The following is a 13239-nucleotide window of genomic DNA, read 5'->3' on the forward strand; positions in this document are numbered from 1 at the left end:
TATTTATATGTGGAATTGATATTTATAAGTAAAGCATACAAAAGCAGCCCACAGGCCACATGGGGAGAGACTGACGTTTCTGTTTTAGTATCATGCTATACATAACGTGGAATAATAGGACCTAATGGTAGACTATGGTAAGGGAAAATGTATAATATAAACATAAGATGTATTACCAGCTTATAAGCCAACAAATTAGTCAAAATAAACTTGTCGGCTGGACACAGTTGTACACGCCTGCCATCCTGGCATGCTGGCAGGCTGAGGCAGGAGGATGGAAAATTTGAGCCCCGCTTGGACAGCTTAGTGAGACAGCGTCGAGAAAGGGGGAAAAAGAGTCCAAAGAATGCAGAAGAGGGAAAAGGGAACAGAGAATGGATGAGAAGATGGAAAATACTAAAATGGATCATTTAAATTCGGTGCTGTGAATAATCACATTAAATGTAGAGGATCTAAGTATCCCTGTGAGTGGGCAGAGCCTGTCGGATTGGATAAAAAGCAGGATCCAAGCAACATAATAAGCAATCATCGTAACCAAGTGGTCAGTTCAAAAAAACCCAGTATCTTAAATATTTCTGTGCGTGGTAGTACATGAAGCAGAACCTGGTAGGACTGCAGATAGAAAGAAGTCCACAGCTGTGGTTGGAGATTTCAGTTCCCCTCTCTTGATAACCAGTGGAACAAGTAGGCAGGAGATCTGCAAGACAGCAAAGGCTAAACAGGTTACCAGCCTGAAACAGTCCCCTTGGAGAGAACGGTCTGCAAAACTAGTACAGAATGTCCAATCTTTCAACAGTACACAGAACTCGCACTAAAACAGGTCGTATTCTGGGCCATAAAGCTAATCTCAGTAAATTAGAGAAGATTCAAAGGATACAAACAGCCCAATAAAAACTTGACCAAAGGAGATCTATAGAGAAAATAAGCGGATGATCATAGGAAATAAGCAAAGGAAGGGATGTCCAGCGTCAGTATCCTGTGATCGCAATGCAAGGTGAATTGCCCTTGTTGGAGTGTTTAAAATGTAGATTGTTTAAAATGCAAAAGACTACACTGAATGTTGAACTGAAATGCCTGTGAACTCTAGCAAAGCCTCTTTGAAAACCAGTTTGGCCGTCTCTTAAAAAGTTAAACATACACCAAGCATACGAACTCGCCGGTCAGTTCCTAAGTATTTACCCAGGAGAAAGGAAACATTTTTCCTACTTGCACGTCGTCGTAACAGCTTTGTAACAGACCCCAAGTGAGCACAAGTAAAACACTCATCTGCCGTTACGTGGTTAGACACACGTTATGTGCATAGCATAAGACATTGCTCCACAGTGAAAATGAAGGAGATGCAGAGGTACACAAAGCATGACTAGATCGCCACAATTTTACTTTTTTTTTTTTTTTTCCGGTACCAGGGATTGAACTCAGGACCTTGCATTTGCCAGGCAAGCGCTTATTCTACTGAGCTATCTCCCCAGCTCCTGGATCTTGACAGTTAAGCCGAGTGGAAGAAGCTAGACCAAAGGAAAAGATTGCGTTCTGCATGACTCCATTTATATATGATTCTAGAAAATGAAAAGTTGACAGTGATGGACATTAGATCAGGGGTTACACAGGGATGTACAGAGCTGAGAGACAGGCATGACACAGAGGGGATTATGAAGAGGCACCCAGAAACTTCAGGGGTGACAGGTGTGTTCCTTATCTTATTTGTAGTGATTGTGTGTGTAGACCAATGACGTCGAACCTCTTGGAGCTTTGAGTGATAACAGACAGCCCGCTGCAGCATGCATACCATAAATGCACCACCATCAACATAGACACGTCAAAATTGATGAGCTTGTATTCTTTAAATGCCTGCAGTTTATTGTATGTCAGTTATAACTTAGTAAAGCTGTTAAAACCTTCCTCCGAGAAATGGGCTTCATATTCATATTTTTCAGGGTTCTCCAGATAGATAGAACCGGTGACGGGTGTGTGAGGGAGAGAGGAAGAGGAAGACAGAACACATGAGCTACAGAGAGTTTGAATATAAGGCACTGCACATCAGGGAGCCAGGAGGACTGGTGGTGCCATCCCAAGGCCTGTGAGCCAGATCCCAGACTGAATCCGAAAGCCTGAGGACCTGGATCTCCAAGGGCAGGAGACGTTTGGTGTCCCAGCTCAGGTCACATGGAGTGTGAATCCCACCTTCCTTGACCTTATGGTTCCATCTGGGCCCTCAGCAGATGGTTGGGTGATACCTGCCCAACCTGGTGGGGTCAGGTGCTTTACTTAGTCTACCAGTCCCAAAGCTGAGCTCTTCCGGAAACTCCTTCCGGACAGGCACAGATACAGCATATAGCCAGCTATCGGGGCTTCCTGTGGTCTGGCCAAAAGGATACACGACTTTAACCACCATGGTGCCTTCTGTATCATGGTGTCAGTTCTAGGTGACCAGGACAGAGGAGCCAGTGAACATGGTAAGACATGTTAACAGGACAAGACAAGCCCTAGAGCCCACTCCTCATCACTAGAGCTACACCTGGACACTGTGGAGCCTTGGGGAGAGATGAGACCCATGGTGGCGGAGTGCAAGACCTGAGGCAGGAGACAGGAAGCTGGCGTGAGGGTGTGGGCCAGAGTTGGTGGCTCAGGTAGTGTGACACGGTGGGTGGACTTGAGAGCAAGGGGGTGAGGCTTCCTCTGTGGCATCGCTGGTGGCCCTGAGCCAATATGGAGGAGGACACAGGAAAAGGTGCCGTGGCCCACAGTGCTGGTGGAGGCATAATCATAGGCTTGAGGGATGCATTTCTTCCAGTCCAGTGGAGGGAGAAAGGAGAGTTTGGGTATAGTTGAAATCACATTGTGAGGAGGCAGAGGAGGCCAACAGCTCTTGGCTGCTGCTGTCTTCCCAGTCAGGGACACCGGAATAATTTGTTAGCATGGGGGTACCTGTTGAATTGACCTGAAAGTATGAGGGACAGAAGTTAAAGTTCTCTAATTTGGTTGCCCAGCACCCAGTCATTCCAGTGTAGACAGTGGGAAGATGGGGCATCGGGTGGCCCCGAGGTGCGGGGAGAGAGATGCCCAGAGGAGAGGTAAGGGGTGAGGACCAAGGAGGGGAGCAGAGCTGGGCTCATGTCCACACGTTGCTGCCAGCAGAAGTGTCCTCTAGACCCTCTGAGGTGCCACAGTCCCCAGGAGCTTGCTAAGGGACTCTAGCCTGCCAGGTCGACAGGGAAAGTGGAAGCGTGGTCAGCAATGAAGGTGTGAGGCCTTGGGTGTGTGCTGAGGCTGACAGGAAGACTTGGAGTAAAGGCGAGACCCACCCGGACCTCCCTCTTCACCTTGGGCTTCTCCATGGGTCCTCTGACCCGAATGTGGCCCTGCTGGCCTCTAACTGCTGCTTCTCTCTGGCCCTGCTCCCCGCCTCCTTGTGGGGAGCAGGCACCTGCTGCACTACCAGCACTCAGCTTGCCCCCCACTTTTCTCCATTTCTGGCGTGAGTCTGCTCCCTTGCTTGCTTGGCTTCTACTGATGACTTTTTAGCAGTAATAACTGACAGATGTGGGTTCCTCTTTTGCTATTTTTTTCCCTTATTGGGCATTGGGGGTCAGAGTCCCACCATCTCACCTTAATCCTCCACATGCACCATAAGTTCAAATTCAAAGTAAGATTTTGTGCTAAACATTGTTATTCTAGGGTTTTTTCCCAGGGGACTTTGGGTGTCACCCTGATGTAGTTCAGTGAGAGTGACAGCGGTTCAACCTAGTGGGGAACCAGGCCCGTTGGCTGCGTCTGTGTGTGTGTCTCCTGTCTGCCTGTGCATTTCAGCTGGTCGCTAAATTGGGGCTAAAGTTACCGTTTGTTGCTGGGATGAATCCAATCACCCTTTGTTTGTTTCTTCTGACTACAGAAGCAAACCACAGGAATGTGGATTTCAAAGTGCCTTCTGTTACCGCAGGGGCTTTTCTGTTCCAGCTGATGACATTTGGGCCCATTTGCCAGGGCAGAGGTGTTGGTTATGGTGTCCTACTTGCCCGGGAAGCATAATGTCCTCCTGGAGAGGTCAGGCCTGGCCACCTGAGCTAAGACCTTTTATAAGCAGACCTTCCTGTCCTGCTGTAGGCCTATCCGAGACCCTGCAACCTTGTTGTCTCTGGGAGCGGAATTGAAGCTGCTTTTTCTCCACCTCCTCCCGGAACCTCACTGTCGCTTCTTCTCCCTCAGCCGGGGGCTGCAGGGCCTTCCCATCTCCACTCGATCGTGGGCAGTCGATTGCTGGGAACTGGCTGCGCTTGGACAGACGGTCTCATCGCTGTCCTGCCGGATATCCAGTTCTGAAATGCTGATTCCCAGCCATGCACATGTTGAAATTAGACTCCTGTGGGGCTGGAGAGATGGCTTAGTGGTCTAAAGCACCTACTTGGAACAAGCTTGGCAAAGCACAGGGACTGCGGTTCGATCCCCCAGCACCACATGCCAGCCAGCCCCGCCCCCAGGTGGGCTGAGCTGGCCACACACACACACACACACACACACAATAAATAAATGTTTAAAAAAAAAAAAAAAGAAATTAGACTCCTGTGTGTGTCAGGGGGAGGTTGCAGCAATCTCACAGGATCACAGCCGATGTCTTTGATGTATATTTTTCCCCCCAAGGGAGCAGTGTTTTAGTCTAAGAGCTGTTGGTCAGTTGAGATTAACTCAAGTAAAACAAGCTGCAGGAGGAAGCTGGGGCCCCCTTCCAACCTGATGGGCAGAAGAGAGCTGGGCTCCTTGGAACCAGAAGATGGTCAGAAACTGACGGGACCCTTTCTGGGGGGAGGGGTCTTTCTAACTTCTGGTTTCTTTGTATCCTGTTTTTATAGCATTCTGTAACATGGTGCTTTGGTTATTTGGGTTTTGTTTTGTTGAGAGAGGGTCTTTCTGTGTACTCCGAGCTGGGCCTGAATTTGAGATCCTCCTGCCTCAGCCTCCAGAGGGCTGAAATTACAAGCGTCACTAGCACGCCTGGCTGTGGTACAGCTTTTGATGGCATAGTTTCCGGGGCTGTTTGAGTTGTTGCTGATCTGGGGACCATGGTGGGAGATTCTCGTGTATTAAACATGGCTACTTGCACCACTTCTCAGCAGAAGATACAGTTTATAACACTGGAGCCTGGAGAGCCAATGGGTATAGAAAGCCTGTCTTACTAACATTTTTGGTGTATTGTTCAAAGGAAAGAAAGAGCTAGAAAGTGTTGACTAGTTTTTTGTTTGGGTTTTGTGTATTGCCTCAGGTGGTCTAAAACGCATGGATTTGGGGCCAGGAAGATAGCTCAGTGGAATAGGAATAAGCACCTACCTGGCAAGCGCGAGGTCCTGAGTTTGATCTCTGGTAGTGAAAAAAAAAAAAAAGCCCGGATTCAGGAGACCCTGCTGCCCTCAGCCTGCTAAGTGCGGGCACTACGGATACTTCCACACCTGCTTTGCTCCTCTGTTTTCTACAGCCCGGCTCCCCAGTTCTCCGAGCTGAGACCCAGACTTTCCTTGATGGCAGCATGCCCCAGTTGCAGGCTAAGTTCTAATGAGAAAATAGTTCTCCTGAAAGTTGATCCTACAAGCCTGAAAGTTTGTACACTTGCTGTTGTCACTTTAGGATAAGTATTGAATATTAATCTTCATGTTCTTTTTGGATTTCTTCCAGAGATATGAAGACTACGGAATGACTCCTGCGTCCGGCCCTTTGCCAAGGTAAAGTTTTGTGAACAAAATAGTTTGTAACTTTCTCACGCAGGCTGCTGTCTTTTTCGTTCTGTGAGCTCGTGTCTTTTTTTTTTTTTTAATTTTTTTTTTTACATTTATTTATTGTGTGTGTGTGTGTGTGTGTGTGTGTGTGTGGCCAGCTCAGCCCACCAGGGGGCGGGGCTGGCTGGCATGTGGTGCTGGGGGATTGAACCGCGGTCCCTGTGCTTTGCCAAGCTTGTTCTAAGTAGGTGCTTTAGACCACTGAGCCATCTCTCCAGCCCTGAGCTCGTGTCTTGAACCACCCCGAGCAGATGCAGAACTGTGAGAGGTGTATTCTCCTGTTGTCACCTCGAAAGGCAGGAGAAATGGCTGGGATCTCAGCTCTGCTCCAGTAGTGACAGACTGGAGAAATCAGGCCAACTGTCCTGCTGAGGACCCCAAGCAGGACACTGAAAATGTCCAAGCCCAGGGCAGACAGGGCTGGCAACAGGATGGGGCCTTGTTTGGGGAGGACAGTGACTCATGGGGATCAGTGAATCCCTTCGGGGACTGAAGCTCGGCCTCGAGCCGTGAGCAGGGGCGGCTGCCTGCGGACTCCAGCCCTGACTCCTCAGAGCACAGGGTCTCCCACAGGGCCTCACCTCCCTGCCGCAGCAGGTGTCATCCGTGTGTACGTGGGCACAGCAGGCATCAGAGAAGAATAGAGTACAGTTTCTAGGAAGTCAGGGGAGACAGACGAAATGGAATCAGGCAGGACCAAGATCATTGAGCTACCAGACCCAGAGTTGAGGATAATTACATTTACTGTGCTAACCATGGAGATGAGGTTCGTGGTCTGGGAAGATGTAAGAGTACTAATTTATGCGAGGCTGGTTTTGTTTTGTGGTTCTGCGGACTAAACCCAGGCCTTCACACTGGGTTACATTCCTGTCCCCTTTTCATTGTTCATTTTGAGATGGGGTCTAAGTCACCATCTTCCCCTGGCTGACTCAACCTTACCTCCTCCTGCCTCAGCCTGCAGAGCAGGGATTGCAGGCACATATGACTTGACTCTTTTATGTCAAGAATTCTGGTACAGGGGGCTGGGGAGATGGCTCAGTGGAATAAGCGCTTCCCTGGCAAGTGCAAGGGCCTGAGTTCAATCCCCGGTTCCGCAAAAAAAAAAAAAAAGAATTCTGGTATAGTTTTTAGGATAATTCATTAAAATAAAACTGAAAAGTATTTATATGTAAGATAAGGAAAAATAAAATAGTTTTAAAATAATCTGAAAAAAGATGAAATGGGAGAAGGACAATAGGCTGCGTGGTAAAATCACTCAGTATATTTTCTCATTTCAGTGAAATTAAATGAGAAATTAATAATAAAACATATCTAGAAAGTCCCTATAGTTTTGCAAGTATATCAGCATCTTGCCCAATAAACTATAGTACACTGAAAAAAAATCACGATGGGTATTACAACACATTCTAAAATAAATAATAATGAGAATAACACATAACCCAAGTTTTGGGATATAGCAATAGTTGTGCAGCTATAGCAATATTCTAGGAGGAAATGTAGGAATTTATTGCCTTTAAGGAATAGATTTGGAAAAATATGGTTAAAATTGTACAATCTAATTATTCATCTCAAGATGTTAAGAGAATAATTAAATGAAGTAGAAGAAAGAAATTAATAAAAATAAGAACATAGACTAGCAAGCTAGAAAACAAACACCATAATAGAAAGGATCAATAAGGTAAAAAATCAGTTCTTTGAAAGCTAATAAATTAATAAATCCCTTGGCAAGCTTAATGAAATATTCTGTGTAATGCATTATTGATACAAGGAATGAAATGGCACAGTACTACAGGTCTTATAGACATGAAAAGATTTTTGTGAACAACTGTGTTAATACATTTGATGTGGAAAGATTTTTAAAAGAGAAAACCCATATACTCATATAACAATTAAAAAATGGAAATTATAATTAAGATTCTTCCCATAAAGGGAACTCCAGGCCCAGATGGCTTTAGCAGTGAATTTTGCCAAATACCAAAGGAGAAAAAGATGCCAAGATTGTACAAACGCTAATCAAAAGTTAATAAAGAGAGCCTATGCTTCAATTTATGAGAGTGCCACAAAAGTCACTGCACATAAAGAAATGTCAAAGGCCACTTTCATTCATGAACATAGACATAAGAAATTCAAAGCCAAACCAGCAAACACACCAAGAAACATGTATAAAAGGACATCATAATACCATAGATTGGATTTATTCCAGTTATGCAAGGTGATTTGGCATTTAAAAACACACACATACACAGTGTAATGCACTGCTGCAAGGAGAACTAAGGAAGAAAATCTCATTTTAATAGGTACAGAGAAAATTAAACACCTCTCCATGGTAACCATGGTAATGAACAACAAAAAACAAAAACCAGAAGTCAACTTCTGTGTTTTGGTAAGTATTTTGGCAAAGAGTTCTGAGTTTGTCAAGCAGATACCTTTGTCAAGCAAAGTTCACCCTGCTGAGTTGAAAGCATTTTATGGGAGAGAAATTATCATTGTGATTAAATGGTGACAAATGTCCTGGGATTACTGCAGGGATTAGACCCTTTATGCCTCATGGGATTGATGAATATGCAGAGATGGCAGCTGGTGGGCAGCAGAACAAAGGACCAGGGCCCTGTAGTCAGTCACTTCTTCACCATCACAGTCACCAGACTGGGCTGTAGACTGCTGTGGTATCATAGTGTGGGTCCAAGTACCCTTATGTTACTTATTACTATTTTAGCCCCAAAGCACAAAGTGTAATAAGATTGGCAATTTGGATGTGCCACAGAGAAGCCAAAAAGTACTTTCTCTGCATGAGCAGGTGAACAGTCACGATAGGTAGGGAGGTGTAGGAGAAACTGCAGCGGGTGGAGGTGGCCCCCACATCCCCAGGCGCCCGACGGGATGTGGACAAGAAGCTTCTTCCTTGGAAGAGGGACGCTAGGACTCCTAGCAAGATAAGGAAATATAAAAAAATAGAGTTCAAAGAAAAAACAATACGTTATTATTTATAGGCAGGATTTTCAAACCCTGAAATGTTAACATGTAAGTGGGTAGAAATAAGGGGATTTAGTAAGATGGCTAATCAGCAAGGTAAAATTCCAGGGTGAATAGATATGAGACCAGTGTGCAAAGCTCTGTTTTCCTTCTGCATATAAGTAACGAATAGAGAATTTTAAAAAGCCAAAGACACCATTTAAAGTAAGATGCAGAAATATAAAGCACCTTGGAATAAATCCAACCAAAGATGTTTTAAACCCTTTAAAGAAAATTAGGGAACTCATTAATTTTATGTCAGTCTCCTCAAGCGATCTTTTCTTTTTGTTTGTTTTTTGAGACAAAGTCTCGCTGTGCGGCCCAGGTTGGCCTTGAACTCCAGGCGATCCTTTCATCTCAGGCTCACAAGTGTTGGGATTGCAGGCGTGCGCCACCACACATGGTTCTCCAATTCAAGTCCATTCTGGATCCCCTTAATTTGAGGAAATTGACAATCTGATTCTAAACTGTGTATGGAAATATGAAAGACCAACAACAGCCAAGAGAAAGGCTTTGAGTAAGAAGAACACAGTATTGGGCTATTCTTACTGTTATGAGTCACTGTCAAATATTAAGGTATTGTGGTGTCGGACTGCAGAGGTAGCTTTAAGTTCAAGCTTAAGGACCTGGGTTGTATACCCAATATATCATGCTGTGCCTGCCCCGGGGCCCCAGGCATGCTGTGCTGGTTACTGAGACTAGGCATGCTAGCACAGCCTATAGTTATGTCTCTAAGGGAGGCTGAGACAGGAGGATCACTGCAGGTCCAAACTGTGTAGCAAGACCCTGTATCCAATTTTTAAAAAAGACATTGTAATGTCAACACGACTGGAACAGCACAGAGATTCTAGATAGACCTTCCTAGTGGGTGATTGATTCATTACAAAGATGTATTGGAGAAAAAGAGTGAATCTTAGAAATCAAACTCAACTAGCCCTTCAGTGACCAGAAGTCACTCAGAAGTAAGAGTGGTACCTGCTTTTTCCATCCTTTTCTGTTATTTTTCTTTAATCTCCCTCAATTTCAAAAGGGTTTGCTTTCTCCCCTACTCAGAATAATTTTTGGCCTAAAAGCAACAAGGTTCAAATGTGTCCAGATGAGCTTAGATGACCAGGACTGAAGTTACAGTTAATGACACAGGCTAGGCACAGAAGCAAGCAACTATACTCCCAGCAGTTCAGGAGACTGAGGCAAGAGGACCTCTTGAATCCAGGAGTTCAAGCTGGCCAGGCCAACATGGTGAGACCTCCATCTAAAGGCAAAGCAAGGGCTGGCCAAATAGCTCAGTGGATTAAAGCACCTGCAAGCAGGTGCAGGGGCCAGGGTTCAATCCCCGGGCCCATCCCTGGGGCGTGCTGAGAGCAGTTGAGACTGGGTGTGGTGACTGGGGGTGGTGACACATGCCTGTAATCTCAGCTCTTGGGAGGCTGTAAACAAGTGAATCACTACAAGTCCGGATCTATTGTGAGACCCTGAACACCCTGTAAACCCTTCCCTAAAATGCAAAAATAAAAGATTGGGGCTGGGGAGATGGCTCAGTGGAATAAGTGCTTCCCTGGCAAGCACAAGGGCCTGAGTTCAATCCCCAGTTCCACCAAAAAATAAAAATAATTAAAATTAAATCAAAATAAAGGCAAAGCAGGGGGCCTTCCCCTTAGCTCAGTTCTTTAAGTGGCTGCTTCAACAAAGCAGTCAGGCTCAGGTTGCTGTGGTTCGATCCCCACAACACAAGCCAGCCAGTCATGCCTTGAAGGCATTTGGAGCAAAAAAAAAAAAAAAACAAAAAAAAAAACACTTCTGCCCAACATTTTGGCCCTAACCGTCTAAGGTCAATTAAGACTCAGGACATATGAGAACCTGTACTGTAACGTCATGTACCTCGGTAGTGTCCCAAATTTTCTGATCAAGAAGATTATGGGGCCAAAGAGGAAAGTGATCGATGACGTAGAGTGTGCCTAAGGAGAGTCACATGGGGAGAAGACACTCTCTCAGGCTTTCACAGAGAGCACATTGGCCAAGCAATGGCCATGACTCATCCACATGGCTGCACTGACAAAGGTTCTACAATCTGAGGTACAGGATCTTAGGATAAATCCTGAGGGCATTTCACTGACCTTCTCAGACCAAAAAGCTACAACTCTTGTTGCATAGGTCCTGCTTTACCTTGGCCTTAACCATCCAGCAGAAAAGTATGAAGACAAAATATAGGAAGTAAAGCCATGTTGTTATGTTGAACTGTGGGGGACTCAGGTCAATAATTTCTGACATTGCCAGTTAAACAGAAGACCCAATGCTATTATGGGCTACTGGACTCTTTTAGAATATTTTGCTGAGTTTACACACCTATAATATTCAATAACGGAACTTAGAACAAATGGGGTATACCGATGAATGTCCATTTTGTATCTGTGTATTCAAAGTGGTTAGGATAGATATATAGTTGCATTCTCTTAATGAATAGAATGATTTGTTCTAATGGTGTTTGTAAATAGGATCTCAAGTCCGCATCTTGTACAGCAATTAACCACTAAGAAGAATATATGCAGTGTGTTATTTGTTGAAACTGTACTTCCGATTTGATTTGAAACTGTCTCATTGCTATCTGTTTATCAATAAAATTTTGAAAAAAAAAAATAAAATAAAGGCAAAGCAAACAAAAAATCCCAAAGAAAAACAGAACAACAACAAAAAAATATAGAGGCACCATGTGACTTAGTTTGCCCAGTTATTCCTATGTATTAATGGTGGTCGCTTTCAGAAATGTTCTGATGTGGGTGATAAAAGTAATGACCAATCCCATTAGAAGATTCTAGCGTGTTTGTATTGCACTGATTGGAGCCCATAGGGAAGATTAAAGAGATGCAAGTGTAGGCAGGAGAGGAGAAAAGCAAGAACTAAGTGAGGAGCCACAAGTGGACGGTGGATGAGTTAGGGGCTGTGGTTGGGCTGAAGAAGGAGTGTGTCTTGAGGTAGCTCTTAGGTCTGCAGTCAGGATGGTGAACCTCTTTCTCTGGGTCCCTATAAACCAGCGGCACTTGTTTAAAAGGAGTAACATGGATCATCCGGGTTTGACTTAGGAGAAATGCTCCAGTGTAGGGTAAAGGCTCAGCTGTCTACACCCCCATCTAACTGGATGGCTCTGTTAACTCTGAAGAACTGGAATAGACCATAATCTTTTATTCCTCTTTGTTTTTTTTTTCTTTTCTTTCTTAAGAGTGATTGTGAAGGTGGGCTTCTCAGACCTTTAGAGGGTCTATGAGGTCCTGTTGGGGTGAGTGAGGTCAAAACTATTTCTGCAACAATGTTAATACTTTATTGGCCTTTTTCATCAGTTTGGGTGCCTGGAGTAAGGTGGGTGAAACCCGATTCCTTGACAGGAGTCCAGACAGTGCTGCCAATTGCGTGTGCAGCGGTGGGCTCCTTCACCACTGTGCAAGTGTAGTTAGTTATAAAAAAGCCAGAGTTAGATCAATATGTCCTCGATGAGCTTCTAAGAAATTATCAAATTTAGCTGAGCGTAGTGATGCACATCTATAATCCTAACACTCTGGGCAGCTGAGATAGGAAGAGTCCAAGTTGAACCCAGCCCAGTCAACTTAGTGATTTAGTGAAACCCTGTCTCAAAATAAAACAAAGAAAAAGGGCTGGGGACATAGCCGAGTGTGAAGGCCCCGGGTTCGAGTCCTCAGTATTACAAGGATGGGAGGCTAGAAGATTGGTGTTGGAATCTACTCTCAAAGAGGAAGCAGCATATGAATAAGGCACTTCCGTTGAGTTGGGATTCTTGGAGGGATGTATGTGCTTGAGTTGAGACAACCAAACCCATTGCTTCCCGGCTTGCCACTGGGACCAACACCTTGCAGAATTGCTGTGCAGACTCGCAAATTTGGCAGATGTAGTCTTGCAAGTCAACCAAGTGAGCCTGTCACTTCAAGGAGAACAACAGTTGGTATTTCTTGCCAGTGGTCATAGACAGCCTTCAAGGGAAGAATCCATTTAGGGAACTTCTGTCCATCCCAAGAGTGTGACAGCATGCTGTACTTAATAGACTTCACTGGAGGAGTAGGCAGCGGTACCAGGTGGGGTCAAGAATGAACGGGATTGAGTCCTATGAGGTCTTCCTGACTCAGTGAACTGGTATTTTCCAAATGACAGATGTCATAAAATTGTGCGTGGGTTAATGATCTCTTTCAAAATGCAAGATGAAGGAGTAGGTTTACTGGTGCAGGGTAGGAAAAATTCTTGATATGGTTTCAGTTTCAACCTTGAGTTTGGTGTGATATCAAAAGAGCTGAAATGTTTTTGAATATTATCCTTCCAGGCTATTATTATATTTTCCTTTTTCTGAGACTATATTTTGTGAGAGTGGATTTTCTTCCTAATATAACAAATGCCTATGGATTGTGAAATAGATGAGGATCATTTTTTCACTAATTTGGAGGCAGAAGGGTTGAAGAATATAGTT

General features: G+C 44.7%; 1 protein-coding gene across 2 annotated transcripts in view; it reads left to right on the plus strand.

The window, feature by feature from the left end:
* The window catches only part of Kiaa1549 (KIAA1549 ortholog), a 184003-nt gene that overhangs the window by 157282 nt on the left and 13482 nt on the right, over positions 1–13239 (plus strand). For both annotated transcript variants that reach the window (XM_023712842.1, XM_023712843.1), the window contains exon 19: positions 5662–5708. In XM_023712842.1, the coding sequence (XP_023568610.1) occupies positions 5662–5708 (47 nt within the window). The remainder of the gene's footprint in view (positions 1–5661; positions 5709–13239) is intronic.

This window comes from Octodon degus, unplaced genomic scaffold (genome assembly GCF_000260255.1).
Source record: "Octodon degus isolate 3935 unplaced genomic scaffold, OctDeg1.0 scaffold00027, whole genome shotgun sequence".
Classification (NCBI taxonomy): Eukaryota; Metazoa; Chordata; class Mammalia; order Rodentia; family Octodontidae; genus Octodon; species Octodon degus.